Source organism: Trichoplusia ni, chromosome 17 (assembly GCF_003590095.1).
Source record: "Trichoplusia ni isolate ovarian cell line Hi5 chromosome 17, tn1, whole genome shotgun sequence".
Taxonomy (NCBI): domain Eukaryota; kingdom Metazoa; phylum Arthropoda; class Insecta; order Lepidoptera; family Noctuidae; genus Trichoplusia; species Trichoplusia ni.
The window spans coordinates 7,691,596-7,707,848 of NC_039494.1; the positions used below are offsets into that span (position 1 = coordinate 7,691,596).

Sequence of the window (16,253 nt, forward strand, 5' to 3'; positions counted from 1 at the left end):
AACTTAGTTATCGTGCAAACTGGAGAATTCGATTAAAACGGGTATTGTAAAGAAGTATGAAATTTTAACTATTATATTTTATTTGGGTTATTCCAATACTTATTTTTAAGTGTATTTTCTCCAAGTCTTACCGACAGCTGAATACCAGTATGTCACAGAGCGACTGTCTATCTGACAACACAATATAAGGGCTATAGTTGAATAACTTCTCGGATATTTGTATTTTTTTAATATTTGCCGTCATAAAATTTCAGCTAAATTGTTAAGAAACGGCCCCAATTCCTCTATTTACCTACAATGGCCTATGAATGAGTGAAAATTGGCTTAAAATGACATTTTTCGTAGTCGCTTTAGCATTTTTCCTACACAATAATTGGAAATTCAGTACGGGACGTTACGCTCAAGGTTAATACAATGAATTTTGGCCATTGTAAATAGCAGAATTGGGGCCTAGGACTCTTGTCGTGATAATGGTAAATGACGTCACTCTGTCTTGAAACGCAGAATTAAAGCGACTTGCAATAGAAACGTACTAGCAACTGACGTCATCAAAATGTCCGCTAGTTTGTTGGTCTTGCTTCTAGGATTATAAATATGAAATATCGTTTTTTTGGTTTAAATCCATTTTATTTAACAATAGTAATGTATTTATTATACTCTGCCTTAATAATGTGTTTAATTATTATAAATAATATGTTAAAATATTAACAAGTAAGGTGTATTTTTGTTAATATAAAAATGTTTTCTAACTTAGGTATAACTATTTTCTATAGATCTGTGTTACTTATTTTGTCACCAGTTTTAATTTATATACAGTTAAACCTTGATTATTTAATGATATAGAAAATAATTACAGCCTGTAACTGTACCACTGTTGGGCATAGACTGGGGCCTGGGCCACAGAAGGTGAATTTTCCATATTAATACATTATGGTGATTTGAACATTTCCTCAAGCTTTTTCTTGTAATATAACATTCGCACGAATGCTCTCTGTTCTGTTCGGCGCCACGCTCACGGCGAGTGAACCCTCACCTGTAACACTTCATTGTCTCTGTTTAAATATCGGAGCTCACACATCGGCCGCGCTCGACCAAATGTTCGGCTCGTGAAACGGTGATACGCAATATAAACGCAGTATAAACGCAAAAAGTGTTGTTGGAGAAAAGGCAAATATAAGGGGGAATTGATGTCTCTTAAAAACTATACAACCTAGGAACGTGGTTGCAAGTTACATATGTAGACAAATTGTTTGTGCACAATATTGCGGACAACATCACATACATTGTTCTGAACCCAAAGTAAGTTGCTAAAGCACTTGTGTTATGGAATTCAGATACAACGAAGGTACCACAAACATCCAGACCCGAGACAATGTAGAAATGTGAATTTTTACATTGACCCGACCGGGGATCGAACCCGGGACCTCAGTGCTAGCGACACCTTGAAACCGGTGCGTACGCCACTCGACCACGGAGGTCGTCATATATTTCATATATATATATGCTATATATTTCATTGAATCATATTGATTACATTTTATTTCAACGAAACGACCAACTGTGGCTTACCGGCCTTTTTGTTAGTAGACGGCAGTACAGCGAGCGGCTCGGTGTACTGTTACAGGTATATGCTCAAAAGGTTAGTTACAATAATAGATACTTAAATATATAGAAAAATATACAATATTATATTATATATATATCTTGTTGAAGATAATCTGTTATTAGTGGGCTTTATGTAATCCTTCTAGAATAGAAATATTCTGTTCATTTTTTTGGTTTAATTTTATAGCCCGTTCAACTTTTAAGGAATTTAAAATAGAAAAATCTTGTTAAAAGCTAGAATTTTTGTCTGAAATACAAATTTTGATCTGGGGAAAATATCGAATTCAATTATTGACGGGAGAAAGCGCTTCAGTGGCGCCATTGCAATGCTAATTAAGCCATTATTGTTTTTCATATGAATTGCCCTTTGGTCTAGTGGTTAATTATCCTGACTGCTATGTTGCTAGTTCGATTCCCACTCAGGGCTTTTGTTTTCTGATGAATAAGAGCATTTGTTCTGTGTCTGGCTGTTATTTATTTATTTTATGTATTTAGAAATATATAAGTATAGTTGTCTAGTACTCATAATACAAGTTTTGCTTAGTTTGTCACTAGATGGCGTTGGATGAGAATTATGGCATAAATTATTATTTGGAAAAACCCAGTTCAATCCCGGCCTCCCCTATTGATGCGTTTCCTCCCGAAAATAATTTGACCGCCTTCAATATGCCCCCCATATAATATATATATCTACCTTTAGGTATTCAAATATTATTAAGGATTTTAATACATTTTGTATACTATATACAGGGTGTCCCAAACCTCAACGATAATCTGAGACCGGATGAAAGGCCAACTGATACCAGATCAGGGTAAAATTGAAAAAAAATGCTAATTAGATTCTTTGAAAAAAAAAAATTCTTTGCATTAATTTATAGTTAGGTGGTTATTCACCCTGTATATCGGGATCCGTTTTCTGAAATAGAATATGTATGTCTTATCAATTTTCATCATCACATAGAATTCTATTGTGTTATTTTCCTATACACATATTTAGATAAATTAAAAGCTAAGCTAAGATGAATTGGTCTATTTTTAAGTAGCTACTTATGTATGTAATAAATTAATGCAATAATATTTGTAGTTTGTTTTACCTACCACAAACTAATAAATAACCAAAAAAAATGAAAATTTGAATAACCTAAAATGGGTTTTCTACACTAAGTGCTATTTTAGTTCTGGCCTCTTGGTCTAGTGGTCAGTAGCACTGGCTGCTGTATCATAGGTCGTGGGTTCGATTCCCAACCACAGGGCGCGACGTGTCGCGGGTTCTATTCCCGCATATCACAAGCTATTGTCTGATCTACGAACTCTAGTTCTTAATTCAGACGTCTTTGTGCATGTGACTTGAATGTTTGTGAAACACCCGCGACACAAGGATTTAAGTCCTTAGCGCGGGAGACATTTAACAAAAACGTCTGTTACTACGCGCCGTCAAGGTAACTTAGTGCTAATCTTACGATAAAGTATCGATTTGATAACAGTACCGTTGGTATCTGTTTAGTATTATAATATGATACCAGTCCTATGTCAATCCAAATTATATTAGCCTGATTATTTTGATAATGATGTTTAATCAATTTTTATGCGTCGTCGATAGCAGGACCCGGACATAAAAATGATAGTTGTAAGTTTTGTGTGTGTGCGTATGTGTTGGTGTGTGTGTGTATTTGTTTGAAAACAGAATTAATTCAGGGTTGAAAATGACCTCCACAAAAGAGCACAGACGTAAAGCTTTACAACTCTGGACCATTAAGTTTCCTCGGGTCCCTCTCCCTCGGGACCACTACTTCGGGAATCCCTCTCAGGACCTCTCCTTCGGGAAATCTCCCTCGGGACCACTCCCTCAGAATCTTCGTCAATCATACATGACACATGAGATTGACACAAAGACACCCAGACTCAGGACAAGCATTCGTGGATCACACAAATGCTCGTCCTACGTGGGGATCGAACTCGCCGCACGACGCGCACAGTGGGTTTGGCGTGGTGACCTCAACCACTCGGCTATCCGTGCAGTCGTTTATAAGAAATCCTTTAGTCGCAAATAAAACAACCATTTATTTATATCTTACACCTTCATTTTATTTACAAATTACGAACAATTTTAATATTTAAAAAAATACAATTACGTGATGTCCTATAAAAATGAATTTGAGCAACAATCAAGTGTCAATAACCAGTTTTAACTGGTTTTAAGTCTAGTTTGATAACCAATGGCTAATATGAACCAATGAAAAGTCTCATTACCAAAATGAAACGCTAAAAGTAAACTCTATGTTAAAGCAAAATAAACTAAAACAGTTTATAAACATTTACTTAGAAATTGCTTTTTTTTAATTTTTATAATATCAGAAAACCTGGACATCGCACTAGAATAGGAAACTTCAAATGTATGTGAATGACATTCCTCTTCGACAAGTGACGTGACTTTGACCTGTCAGTTCAATACATTTGAGTGATTCGTCAGCGTTAGCGAGGAGACATGTAACTTGTCCACAGGCCCAGCTAGGTAAGTCTATACTGTGACAGCCAGACAACCAATAGACATACTTATATACTTTAAATACATACATAAATAGATAAAAAAAAAAACACAAAGACAGCACAAACAATTGGTTCTGCATGGGAGTCGAACCCACGTCCTCTGGTTTAGCAGTCAGGGTCACTAACCACTAGACCAACAGGCTAGTAAAATATAAGGAGATGTAAAAGCAATTTCAAAGTAAAGTTTATTTAAAAATTATGTTTTAGTTCATTTTTAAGTCATATCCAATTTCATCTAGATTCTTGATGCAATTTCAACTGTTTTGAACCACAAAAAAATAACGAGTTTATGTAGATAGTAAATAGACAAGACAACAGATATATTTTGTCCTCTTTTAATAGACGTTGCAAGAAAGTGAGTGATTTACCAAATTGTCAAAATGTCAAACAAAATATTTTTTACGAAATATTCCATTTGACAAACAGCTGTCAAAACTATGCATCAAGATTCAAGATTATTTAACAAATGTCAAAAGCCATGTTGTAAGTAAAAAAATAAAAACAAAATTAAATAAGTAGTCATATTTCTCAATTACAATGTCATATTAGAATAAAAGATACAAAAACCGAAAAATAAAAATTCCATTCAATTCAATTTAATAAAAAAATTAAGTACATTTTTAACAAGAACAATATTTCATAACAAGGATTAAGTATTTTAGACATTTCATGTCGTTTTTAAAATCAATTGCTCCCTAATTTATAATTATATGGAAGACATAAATCAGTTCCTTCAAATTGGACTCCGGCCATGCAAAATTATAGAGGATTTTAACATGCGTATTAGACTTAAGTCCGAGAGTGTCTGGCCCCAAGCAACAACATGCTTAAACTTCACCTAAACAGTGAAAAATATCAAATCTAAGATTTAAAAGGATACAATAGACATACCGACTCATTTTAAAATAGTTTTATTGTAGGTGTGTAAGCAAGATAGCACGCTACAATTCGCATATCGCCGTCTCTTTTACACAAGTCCTGTAACATCACTTTAAGTGCAAGTATGCCCTCAGATCACAATGCATCCTTTATTAATAATAGGTAGAGTACATTTCGAGCCATTTTCAAAGTTTAAAACTTTTAGCACCAAATATTGGAACAACACTCACTTTTGAGACGTTCTCAAATGTCTGTATACTTTATAAGTGACAGATGTGAGAATTTACAGCGACTTAAAAGTAAGTGACGTTTCATTATATGGATTTAACAACGACCATACAACCCATAGGCGCTTAATACTCAGTGCGACTTCTAAACAATTCTGTCAACTATCTGAGGAGTACGAAGCGGGGAACTGCATTCTGATTGTACCTCTCAAGGTCAACGTTAACGCGGAAGTGTTTCCTCACGGTACTGGACGAAACTAATTAGAAATAGTTGAGTGACGAGTGACGAGCGACCTGTGTGAGAGTTGTGAGTGTGATGTGGTGACAGACATCGGGCGAGTGGTGGGTTGTGTGGACGTGTGGTTTTAAGCACCATTTTCCTCGACTCTTTTGGGTAGAAGAGGGTCACACTGCATTGAATCAAGGTCCTTTAAGGGTAATTTAAATAACATCCTATTATAAAGACCCAGACGCAGTGTGACCCTTCTAAAATACATTAAATCCTCAATCAATAAAAAAGTTGCCACATTTTCTTTCCCTACATATTATAAAATAGATTTCTATATCATCTAATTAAAATAATCGTTTTCTGAGGGTGTAATTATAATTAATAATTGTTCTTTTACATTTTACAAGGATACATTTTGACCCCTAGTAACCGCATATTATAAACCAGGTTAGAAAAACTGGTTTTTCGAAAGGCGGCCCCTAGACGCTCAATGCTATTGTGCAAGAAAAAATGTAACTCGAAAACTATCATTAAGTAAGTAGGGCCAATAATAATGCACAAGTTATATTGCGCAATCAACATCGATCGTCTAGAGGGCGCTGATAATTTTAAAGGTAGACTATAGTCCCAGGTAAAATTACTTATACATAAAAAAAACCGCTCCTAATCTGAAATTGGTAAAAAATATATTAAGCTAAGGAATCTGTTGGACGGACCCACGAGTAATAGACTAGTAGCTATCGGTAAATTACTTTTTATATAAAAAATATATTTATTTTATATCAAATGAATCGATAAAAACTAAATCTCAATCGATATTTTACTGTTTCGCGAATAAAACGAAATAAGTAAAAATTTAAACATAGAAATTTAAATAGTTACATTTTTAGTTACCTAACTATAATCGTTTAGTTATCGACTAATTAATTTAGTCGATTTTTATCGATATTGCATTCCCAACAACACCTCTATTTTTATAACCGATACATAAGATTTTAATGGCAACCCGAAGCCCCATAGGATTAAAAATAAAATGTTGCTTGTAACAGGCTATGATATGCTTAAAGCCATTTTTAGCCAGATTTAGTCAGTGGGATATTTCGTGATACTGCTCTGATATGAGCATGATACTTTTATAACAAGTTTAAGAATCAATAGCTGATTTTTCGCTAAATTTTTTTCAGCAGTTTTGTTCAAAAAATGGTTTTGATATCATAGCCTGCTCAAGCCCCCATCCAATCAATATTTACAGTAAAAATACAGTCAGACAGTCAACAAAACGAGATGTCGACAAAAGTAGTTTCTCAATTATAGTATTTGTTCAATATTTTACTAATATAAAAACTTGGAATATATTTTTATCACATTTGCAGACACTTAAGACAGTTTCTGAGCGTTCGTACCTAAGACAAGGAGACATATATCAGTCTTTTTAACACTTAGCAGTGATAGCTTAGTGGTAAGACTGTTCAACAGCCAATTCAAAGGTAGTTAGATTCAAATCTCACGCACCAATGTCTTTTTGAATTCTCTTGTTAAAACGGTGAAGGAAAACATCGTGAGCCGCGACACACCTGAGAATGTTTCAAGTGTGTGTTGCGTCACGTCAGAGGACTACGGGCGGGTTACACTCTGACACCAGGTTGTACATCAACCATACGATAAGAAGATGACAGACTTAAGTAAAAACGCTCAAATTAAAAATAAGGTGGTACAATCAAATGCTCTTGTCATTTACAAATGTCAAACAATGAGACACATAAGGCTGCTTATACATATGCGACTAAAACATGCGACAAAACGTGTCGTGCGTTTGCAGAGAGCTTTAAAACTGTCTGTATTTGGTCTTTTAAGAAAGTACTAAAATTATGGAATGTATGTGTATCGGAAAATAACATATTTACAACCATCATTTATAAATGTAAAGTCGTTACGATTGAGCAATTGATTGCATAAATATAAACAGCCTTATTAATTGAAAAATAAACGTATTACCAAAAATTATAAAGTTAAAAAAATATTATTTTAACTATTCGATGTCTTGTGACATTGCTCGTGTTTTTATGATAATATTTTTGCTTGGATACCGCAAATAATATTTTTTAGTCAGTTGGATACTAACGGGATAGATAAAGCCAGTTAGATATTTGAGTAGTATCTATAAGTTAAGCAAATATTTATTAAATGTGACTAAGAATATTAGATAATTATAATTGGATTAACTGGGTTTCATTATTAAATAAAATGTCATTGTACCTAAATTGCAATATCAAACCAAAATATTAAACAAAAAAAAACAAGCAATGGTTTCAAATCACTGCCTTAAGACTTTATTTGCCATTGAAATATTTTTTGGTCTGGCAACACAACTGCTATATAGATTAAAAATACTTTGTGACTACAGAATGATTATTCTAAATAAAAACTAATTAGAATGTATTTCAGCTACAAATTATGAATATTCGTATGCGAAAATCACTTTCCAAAACTTTTAATCAGTTTTACGAAAAAATAAAACAAAATTGAGTGATTTAGCCAAACGAATATTAGAATATAGTCTCAAGACAGTATGAACAATTTCTGAAAAGCTATCCTTCATTCAGGGATCGACCAATCTCTTGGACACCTAGCCTTCATACCCAACACTTAAGTTTCTTAAAAAACCTATCTTTTGACACAAATACTAGGTATTTACGTATTACATTGTGAGATTAACCCCCAAAAACCGCTGAAGCTAATCAGAAATTGTGTTAATTAAATAGTTAATAGTACACTATCTCCTACTGTTGAGCTCGTAGCCGTTTTCTTTGCTGGGGGTCTTGGCGGGAGGAGGCTTCGCCACCACGTGACCCTCGAGTCGAAGAGTGCTTTGACGGTGGGACGACCTGGAATGGTAAGTTTGGAATGAATATATGGTCAAATATTAACGTAGCACAAGGATTGAATAGAGTATTTGACTAAAAAAATGTTTAGTGCCCAAAACTATTGAATATGTATTTTTCATTTTGACAAATCCACGATTTTATTTCACTTAATCACGTTCATTTTTTAAGAAGAGAGAAAACTCTGTTTTTTGGAAACTATCCGGTAGATTAAAAAGATCTTTTTAGTCAAATATCCTATTGTTTACTGCAAGATTCTTAATCGGAGGCTCAAGATTAAGGACTCTGTTGAAGTCCGAAACTGTTCCGACTAAATAAATTAACATTACTAAAGAATGAATTAAGTATGAACCAGGTTCGAGAAGGTTGCTCTCACCGTATGAGACACGTGACCGCGAGCAGGATGAGCAGGATGCCGAGCGCGGACAGCCCCCAGCCCAGCGCGGCGCGCGCCACCGGCGGCACCTGCGTGGCCAGCCGCAGCAGGGACGTCACCTGCTGCGGGAGCTCGTCTATGCCCTGGGGGGGGGGAGGCACGGGGTGGTTTAGACAAAGGGGACAATTTAGATAAAATTGGTACTTTTAGACAAGGGGGATAATTTTAGATTAAAGATTTTAACGTATAGTAGACGAGAATGAGTTCCAAGTCAGAGGGACAAAAATTATTTAATCTTATAATAGTGAAAATTTGTGAAGAGATGTAGTTCTCGAAGAAAACTTTATATTACAACTCTTTGAAGAATAGTTTTTAATATTAACTATCGCAATTTTTAATTTATAAAATACCTCATTTATTAAACATTTTTGTAAAGTGTTGGACAAAAACTCTAGATGTGGAACACAACTTCAAACAAAAAAAAAAAAATTACCGACACATGTTTTTCAAGTATTACTTCAAAAAGTTTGAAACACTCATAAGTAATCCCAAAAGGAAACAACACTCAAAACACCTGAACCTTAATTCCCAAACAATATAACCATAACATCTGCTTACCTCCTCGAACCATAGAATAGGGAACACGATATCAGGGAAGTTGGCGACCTGCTTGATGTCCACCACTTGGGACACGGCGAGGTTGATCTGTATCCTGGCGCGGGCTCGCATCGCTATACCCATCTCCTGATAATATAAGGGAATACACTTAATATCGAGGTTTCAAGTTGTTCTGGGAAAAGACAGAGAGAGATTCGTAAATTTGCCCAGCTATGGGACACTGTTAGATAGATAAAAAGAAGGATCGGCTTTAAGTATCACTATCAAAATCGGTTCATCCGTTCGAAAGCTCCGATGCCACAAACATAAAAACATCGATATTGCGTTGGTGGTAAGAAAAAATACATTTCCAGTCACACTTGGGTTATTAAAGCTTATCCCTAAATGTCCACTTACCGGCTGCACGTCGATGAAGAGTCTGTGTTCTTCAGGCACAGGGGGGGAGATCCCCTCCACCTTCTCTCGCAGACTGGGGTCAGCCAAGTAGAAGTGGGGGAACGACAGCATGATGGGAGAGTCTAGGGGGAGAAGTGTTATAAATGTAGTATTAATGTTACAAAGAAAATTTGAAGATAAATTTGGGTTTTACGTTTTGGAAATCCTGATTCCGCGCTTAGGTATTTGAGGCTTTTGGTGCTGGTGGTTTCACGTACATTCAAGTCACATGCACATAGTCACCCAGACTCTGGACACCCCCGCGACACAAAGATTAAATTCTTTAGTGCAGTTTGAAAAAAAAAGACATTATATATACAAAACACCTAACAGAACAAATGATCCTGTTAATCATAGCAACATTTGTCTTGAGTGGGAGTCGAATCCACAACCTCCAGTACAGCAGAGGCACTAATCACTAGACCAAGATGTCAGTCGTGTTCAATCACGTTTTCAGGTGATGGTGAACTTACCATATTGGCATAAGGAAACGTTGAAGAGTCCGTTGGGCGCGCACGGAGGGCCGGCAGGACAGAAACAACGGTTATGCTCATCATTGGAAAACACATCCTCAGGCGGGGTGAACCTGAAGCCTTGGATACCCACCGACTCAACTTCCTCCAAGAACCTGAAATTTCAGAGGTCATTATTAACTATTGCTCAGTTATTAAATGATGCAACGGTTTAAACGTTATCGGTTACCGTATTTATCGGGATCGCCCGACTAGTTTCGGACCCAACCGGAGTCCTTAATCATAACCTTACACGGAGGGATCGCGAGTCTAACGAAACTAGTCAGGCAATCCCGATAATTACGCGTGAGTAAACCGTTGCATCATTTGATAATGAATTATCTTCACGAAAAACTACAATAATAAATGTTTCGTTTTGCATGATTGCAGAAGTTGCACCTTTCATGCCCCATAAGTTGACAGACAATTGGATTGCCAAGTCAAAGGTCGCAATTTCGAATCCACGCATCAATGTTTTTTTACAATCATGTGCGTATTACAAAATAACTGTTACTAGCTTAAAACGGTGAAGGAAAACATCGTGAGGCGCGACACAGCTGAGAATGTTTCAAGTGTGTGTTGCGTCACGTCAGAGGTCTACGGGCGGGATACACTCTGACACCAGGTTGTACATCAACCATACGATAATTGTGATTAAATAACTCTCATATAATGAGCTATTAAGAAAAATCCCTTGGAAACAATACACGTCTATTGCGTATTGTTATAACAATAGTATGTAAACAACGCTTGTTTACACACACACAATTGTGGTTCGATATAAACAATATACGTTTTGTTTATGATCTTATGATATAACATTTAAAATATGTGTGTAAATGCCCTGCTAGAAAACACGATTGGTATTTAAGGGTTTATTTATTTAAGGTATAAAATATTTGATGTCGTCCGTTGGTCAATGGTGTATTAATTTTTCTATTGAGTCATACCTATTATGTTCTAAGTCTTTGGGATCCTATTTCGAACTGGTAGAAACTGACGAAACTAGTAACAAAAAAGCCCCTTTTTCAGATGGGAAATAATTGTTGGGGTTGGATCGCTTTGGGTTGAGCGAAAAGGAGTGTCAGACTTTTACTGACTCAACCCAGCCGCGGACCGCGGTAACCAATTTGGACAATCTCGACAGAAAACTAAACTCCTTAAATAATGAAACTTAAATCCAGCCTTCTTTGTCTTAATAAGATTGTTAGTCACACACTAATTCTAGGCTTAAACCCAAAGAGTGCTTTGAGGGATCTTTGCTAACGCAGACATCTTTTATCTTTACCCAAAAATTTAAGAATCAAGATCAAAAGTTTTATTTCAACAGTTACAATAATTTCTAAGTATAGAATAGATATAAAAATAATATTCGACATCGCCATCTAGTCTCACAATAGGAAAATCTTATGAAAAACCAGACACCAGATTAACATAAAACATAAAGATAAATTACACCCAGACACAGAACAAATGATCGTGCTCATCACACAAATTCACACATTTTCTCTAAAGTCTTGCAAATCTTCACAAAGAGAAACAGGAACGCTTAAAACCACATTCAAACAGCAAAACTCACTTCAGAGGCAGCAGTCGACAGAGATCCTTATCATAGACTGCTAGAGTATCATTCTTGGAGATGTGAGGGGGGAAGATGGATCCATCTGAGCCGGCGATGCTGTTGCACTCGTCCGTAGTCCAGTGTTGGAGTTTGTCCCTCATGTTGTACCGGCTGATGATGCCGTAGTCGGTCATGGCTGTGGCGCCAGTGAACATCGTCACTATGTCTGGGCTGGTACCGTTTTTCTGGAGACAGGAGGAAAGAGAGTTTTTTTAGAACAAGTTTTTTGTTGGAGAGATTTTGGAATTCGTTTCTTGGAGAAAATTTTGGTTTATATTTGGGCTGTATCTAGGCAGAAGAGCAGAAGGTTGCTATTATATAACGTGCTCTAATAGAAGATCTTCAAGACATGACAAGAGTCATGACTTTGACTTGTCAGTTCTATATATTTGTGCGAACGTTTTTCAGATACGTAACCTGTCTAGAGGCATTGGTAGCGTGGGGGTTTATAATCATTAAAATCTCCAGGTCAGACAAGTATTTTTGGATCACACAAATATCGATACCCTCTTCGGTTTAGCATTTTGGCTCACTAACTACACCACTCATGAACAAGTCAAAATCACGTTAAAAAGTTTCGCACAACACTTTAGTTTACTAATTTCGAAAAAAATCTACAAACGTTAATCAAAATATTGAAAACACCAAAGTCCTTACCCCATAAAACAGTCCGAACTCCTCGTACGGCAGCTTCTGTTCTTTCGGCACCACATCCTTGGCCAGTTTGAGGAGTGGGTCCTCGTAGCCCCAGAGCAGCTGACCCACGGACACAGCAACGAAGGGTTTGATCTTCAGGATGTCCATGATGGATGCCATCGCGAGACGGAGGAAGCGGGCGGCGTGTTTCGATTGGGACGTTGCACTCTGAAACAGAAGATTATGAATAAAAAACAATTTTCCCACGTTTTTTTATAGGTAGGTTTTCCCGGTAGTGGGTCAAATTTAAGTGTTGAAAGTCCACATTGGGGACAGTTGTATAGGTGTGGGAGAGTATTTTTAACTAGCCTGAAGCGTCCCACAGCTGGACAAAGGCATCCCCCAAACTTTTTCCAAGGTTCTCCAGTGATCCACCTAAAAGCCTCCCGATATGGGCCGATTTTCCCACGTCTATACACTCACTTTCTTGTAAGTTTGTTTGTTTGTCGTTCCAGTTGGATTTTTGCACACTTTTGAGGCAATTCCCGATGAGATAGCAGGCTGAAATTCTCAGGGTAGCTTCAAACCCGATGACAATGAAATTTGTAACTATAAAACAGCTATATCTATTTTGATAAAATTAGTATGGACATTTAAAAACGTGGGTTTTTATATATTTTTTTAATCTATTTTCAAAATTAAAACTTCTTATGAGAAGGCTAAACCGTTTCATATCGTCTTTGTCACTTTGTCTGGCATCCCTTTCTCTCCCGCGTTAGACATTACAAGACAGGTTGTATCCCTTTCAGGCACGGGATTCTTGTAGTTTTATCATAGTAACATAATGAATATGAATGTGTTTTTATGTGCGTGTGTGTGTGACCTCTCCACACCCAAAAGGCTGGAGCTATTTCAATGAATATTTGGTAAGGATGACACTGAATCAACACAGGCTACTTTTATCCGACGTTAAAAGAGTTTATTAACAAGTACCATTGATACGTGGTGGTAAACCTTCACAATTATTTTCTGACTTCTTATAAAACCTTGCTCTTTGAACTATAATTAAAACACGTATGAATGCATTAAAAGGTCAATTTTAATGTGATATCTTTTATTTATTGAGGAAGTATTATTTGGCCATGATTTATTAATATACGGTATAGGATAATTATAAAAAAAAGATTGATTTGGAAGCCTATTAGTAAATTAAAGAGTTTTTGTAATTAAATACGGTTTTTGGTTCAAGAAAGGTATTGCAAGCTAAAAACTATGGCTTATCATATATTTAATGGCTTGTTGGTCTAGTGGTTAGTGACCCTGACTGCTGTACCGGAGGTCATGGGTTCGATTCCCACCCGGAACAAATGTTCGTGTGATGAGCAAGATCATTTGTTCTTTCTGGGTGCAATTTATCTATATTATGTATGTATTTAGAAATATATAAGTATGTTTATCAGTTGTCTTGTACTCATAATACAAGCTCTGCTTAGTTTGACACTAGATGGCGTTGTGTGAAAGTTGTGGAACATTATATTATATGGGAACATGCTTAAACGTGCAATACTGATCACTAGCAAACCTAAGTATATTTAATAACTATAATAACATTAATAACTAACAAATTATTTTAACTATGACGCATCACCACACGCTTTTTTTAAGTACGTACAATTTAACCATTATTTTTAAAATGACGGCCATTTATAAATGTTTATATAATAATAAATAGCACTATTATTTACAATGATATATTATTACAATCATGCTATTAAAAATATGGAAACTTTGCGATTTTGTCAAACGTAACAATAGGTATGAGAAAATATCAGTTATCTATACCAATATATAAAGTTGAAGAGTTTGTTTGTTTGTTTGTTTGTTTGAACGCGCTAATCTCAGGAGCTACTGGTTCGATTTGAAAAAATCTTTTTGTGTTGAATAGACCATTTATCAAGGAAGGCTATATGCTATAAAACATTACGCTGCGGTTAATAGGAGCGAAGATATAATGGAAAATGTGGAAAAGACGGGGAAAAATCTAAACACGTGGACGAAGTCGCGGGCAACAGCTAGTTGAATAATAAAATCTAGAAATGGTTTTCGTTTTATCGTATGGTTGATGTACAACCTGGGCCAAAATTCTGCTATTCACAATGGCCGATGAATGAATGGAAATAGGATGAGATTGGCACTATCTTATTCTCCTAAGCGTTTTGCTAACACAATTATTGGAAATTCATTTTATTGACAGTGAGTGTTGCTCCCCGTACTAAATTTCCAATTATTGTGTTGGCAAACTTTTAAGGAGAATACGAATAGTGTCAATTTACATCTAATTTCCAATGTTGGATAAATGCTTGGACTCGCTTGACAGTAACAGTCATCATTTAATTATCATATCCTACTACTATTATAAAGGCGAAAGTTTGTAAGTATGGATGTATGGATGTTTGTTACTCTTTCACGTAAAAACTACTGAATGGATTTGAATGAAACTTTACCACAATACAGCTTATTCATCAGAATAACACATTTTTTGAGGTTTCTAATGTGAGGTCGTAATAAAACACATTTTTTGCGCTTACATTGCTAGACTAGACGGGACGAACCTGAAGTCCACGCGAACGAAGTCGCGGGCAAAAGCTAGTATATCATTAATTTCTTAAGCTTATTTTCCGGGATAAAATATAGCCTAGATACGGATTCGGAAGAATCCCTCTATGTAATGGTAAAAGAAATTTTGAAATCGGTCCAGTAGTTTTTGAGCCTATTCAATACAAACATACAAAAAAACAAAGGTTTCCTCTTTATAATATTAGTATAGATATCTACATATAGATATTTAAGTATTTATTCTGATAGTGGCAAAGAAATGTATCTTTATGTAGTTTTGACCTTTCGATACGGAACACTAGAAACAAGCTATCCAAAATCCTTAAAGCGAAGATTTTTCTGTTACTTTTTCCCAAGCCATATTTTACCACCATTTGCTTGCGGATCCCTAAAAATACAAGTCATAAGGTCGACTACTAAGTCTTCCTGATTACAAGACCTTGACTTGTTTGCAGACACAAGTGCTGTCGAAGGCTATGTTTATAATATGTGATGTATTTTCGACTTCGGACAGAAAAGACTTCTGTTACAGGCTGGTGTTATTAACAGCTTCGGTAACGGCGCCCCACCGTGGGGCAGCTCACAAGCGTGGTGATCAATGCTCGTTCTCTGTACGAGAGGCCTGCAGTGGGACAGTTACAGGCTGGTGTTATAATCTAATTGCATGTCAAAACATTTACATAATGACCCCGTTTTGCAAACAAATTGCTTCAAACACATTATTATATGCAATGACATTTTTTAATTAAGTTGCATTAAAGTAATTTGTCGCGTTTATATCTTCTGATGTAGCAAAACTTTAATTGTTATTATTATTGCAATAATAACTGAAGGAAAATAATTGGCAATTAAATAAAAAAAAACGTATTCCCCACAAAACACGCCATCTCGCCGTCAAAGATTAATGAATAACAGCCGGGACCCACAATATAACGTGGCTTCCGAAACACGGAGGAACTCGTCTAATGACCAACCGCGTCACAACATGTGATCGATTCACTTATGCAGTTATAGCTAAGACACGAACTCCTCAATATATTTCTAAATACATACATAATATAGTTAAATTA

General features: G+C 35.9%; 1 protein-coding gene across 2 annotated transcripts in view; it reads right to left on the reverse strand.

Annotated features, from left to right (window-relative positions):
- Positions 1–4,320: 4,320 nt before the first annotated feature.
- The window catches only part of LOC113502306 (scavenger receptor class B member 1), a 59,282-nt gene continuing 47,349 nt past the window's right edge, over positions 4,321–16,253 (reverse strand). For both annotated transcript variants that reach the window (XM_026883820.1, XM_026883822.1), the window contains exons 5-11: positions 12,589–12,795; positions 11,890–12,116; positions 10,272–10,426; positions 9,760–9,881; positions 9,364–9,489; positions 8,746–8,888; positions 4,321–8,372 (exon numbers count right to left, since the gene is read on the reverse strand). In XM_026883820.1, the coding sequence (XP_026739621.1) occupies positions 8,261–8,372; positions 8,746–8,888; positions 9,364–9,489; positions 9,760–9,881; positions 10,272–10,426; positions 11,890–12,116; positions 12,589–12,795 (1,092 nt within the window). In that variant the 3' untranslated portion in view covers positions 4,321–8,260. The remainder of the gene's footprint in view (positions 8,373–8,745; positions 8,889–9,363; positions 9,490–9,759; positions 9,882–10,271; positions 10,427–11,889; positions 12,117–12,588; positions 12,796–16,253) is intronic.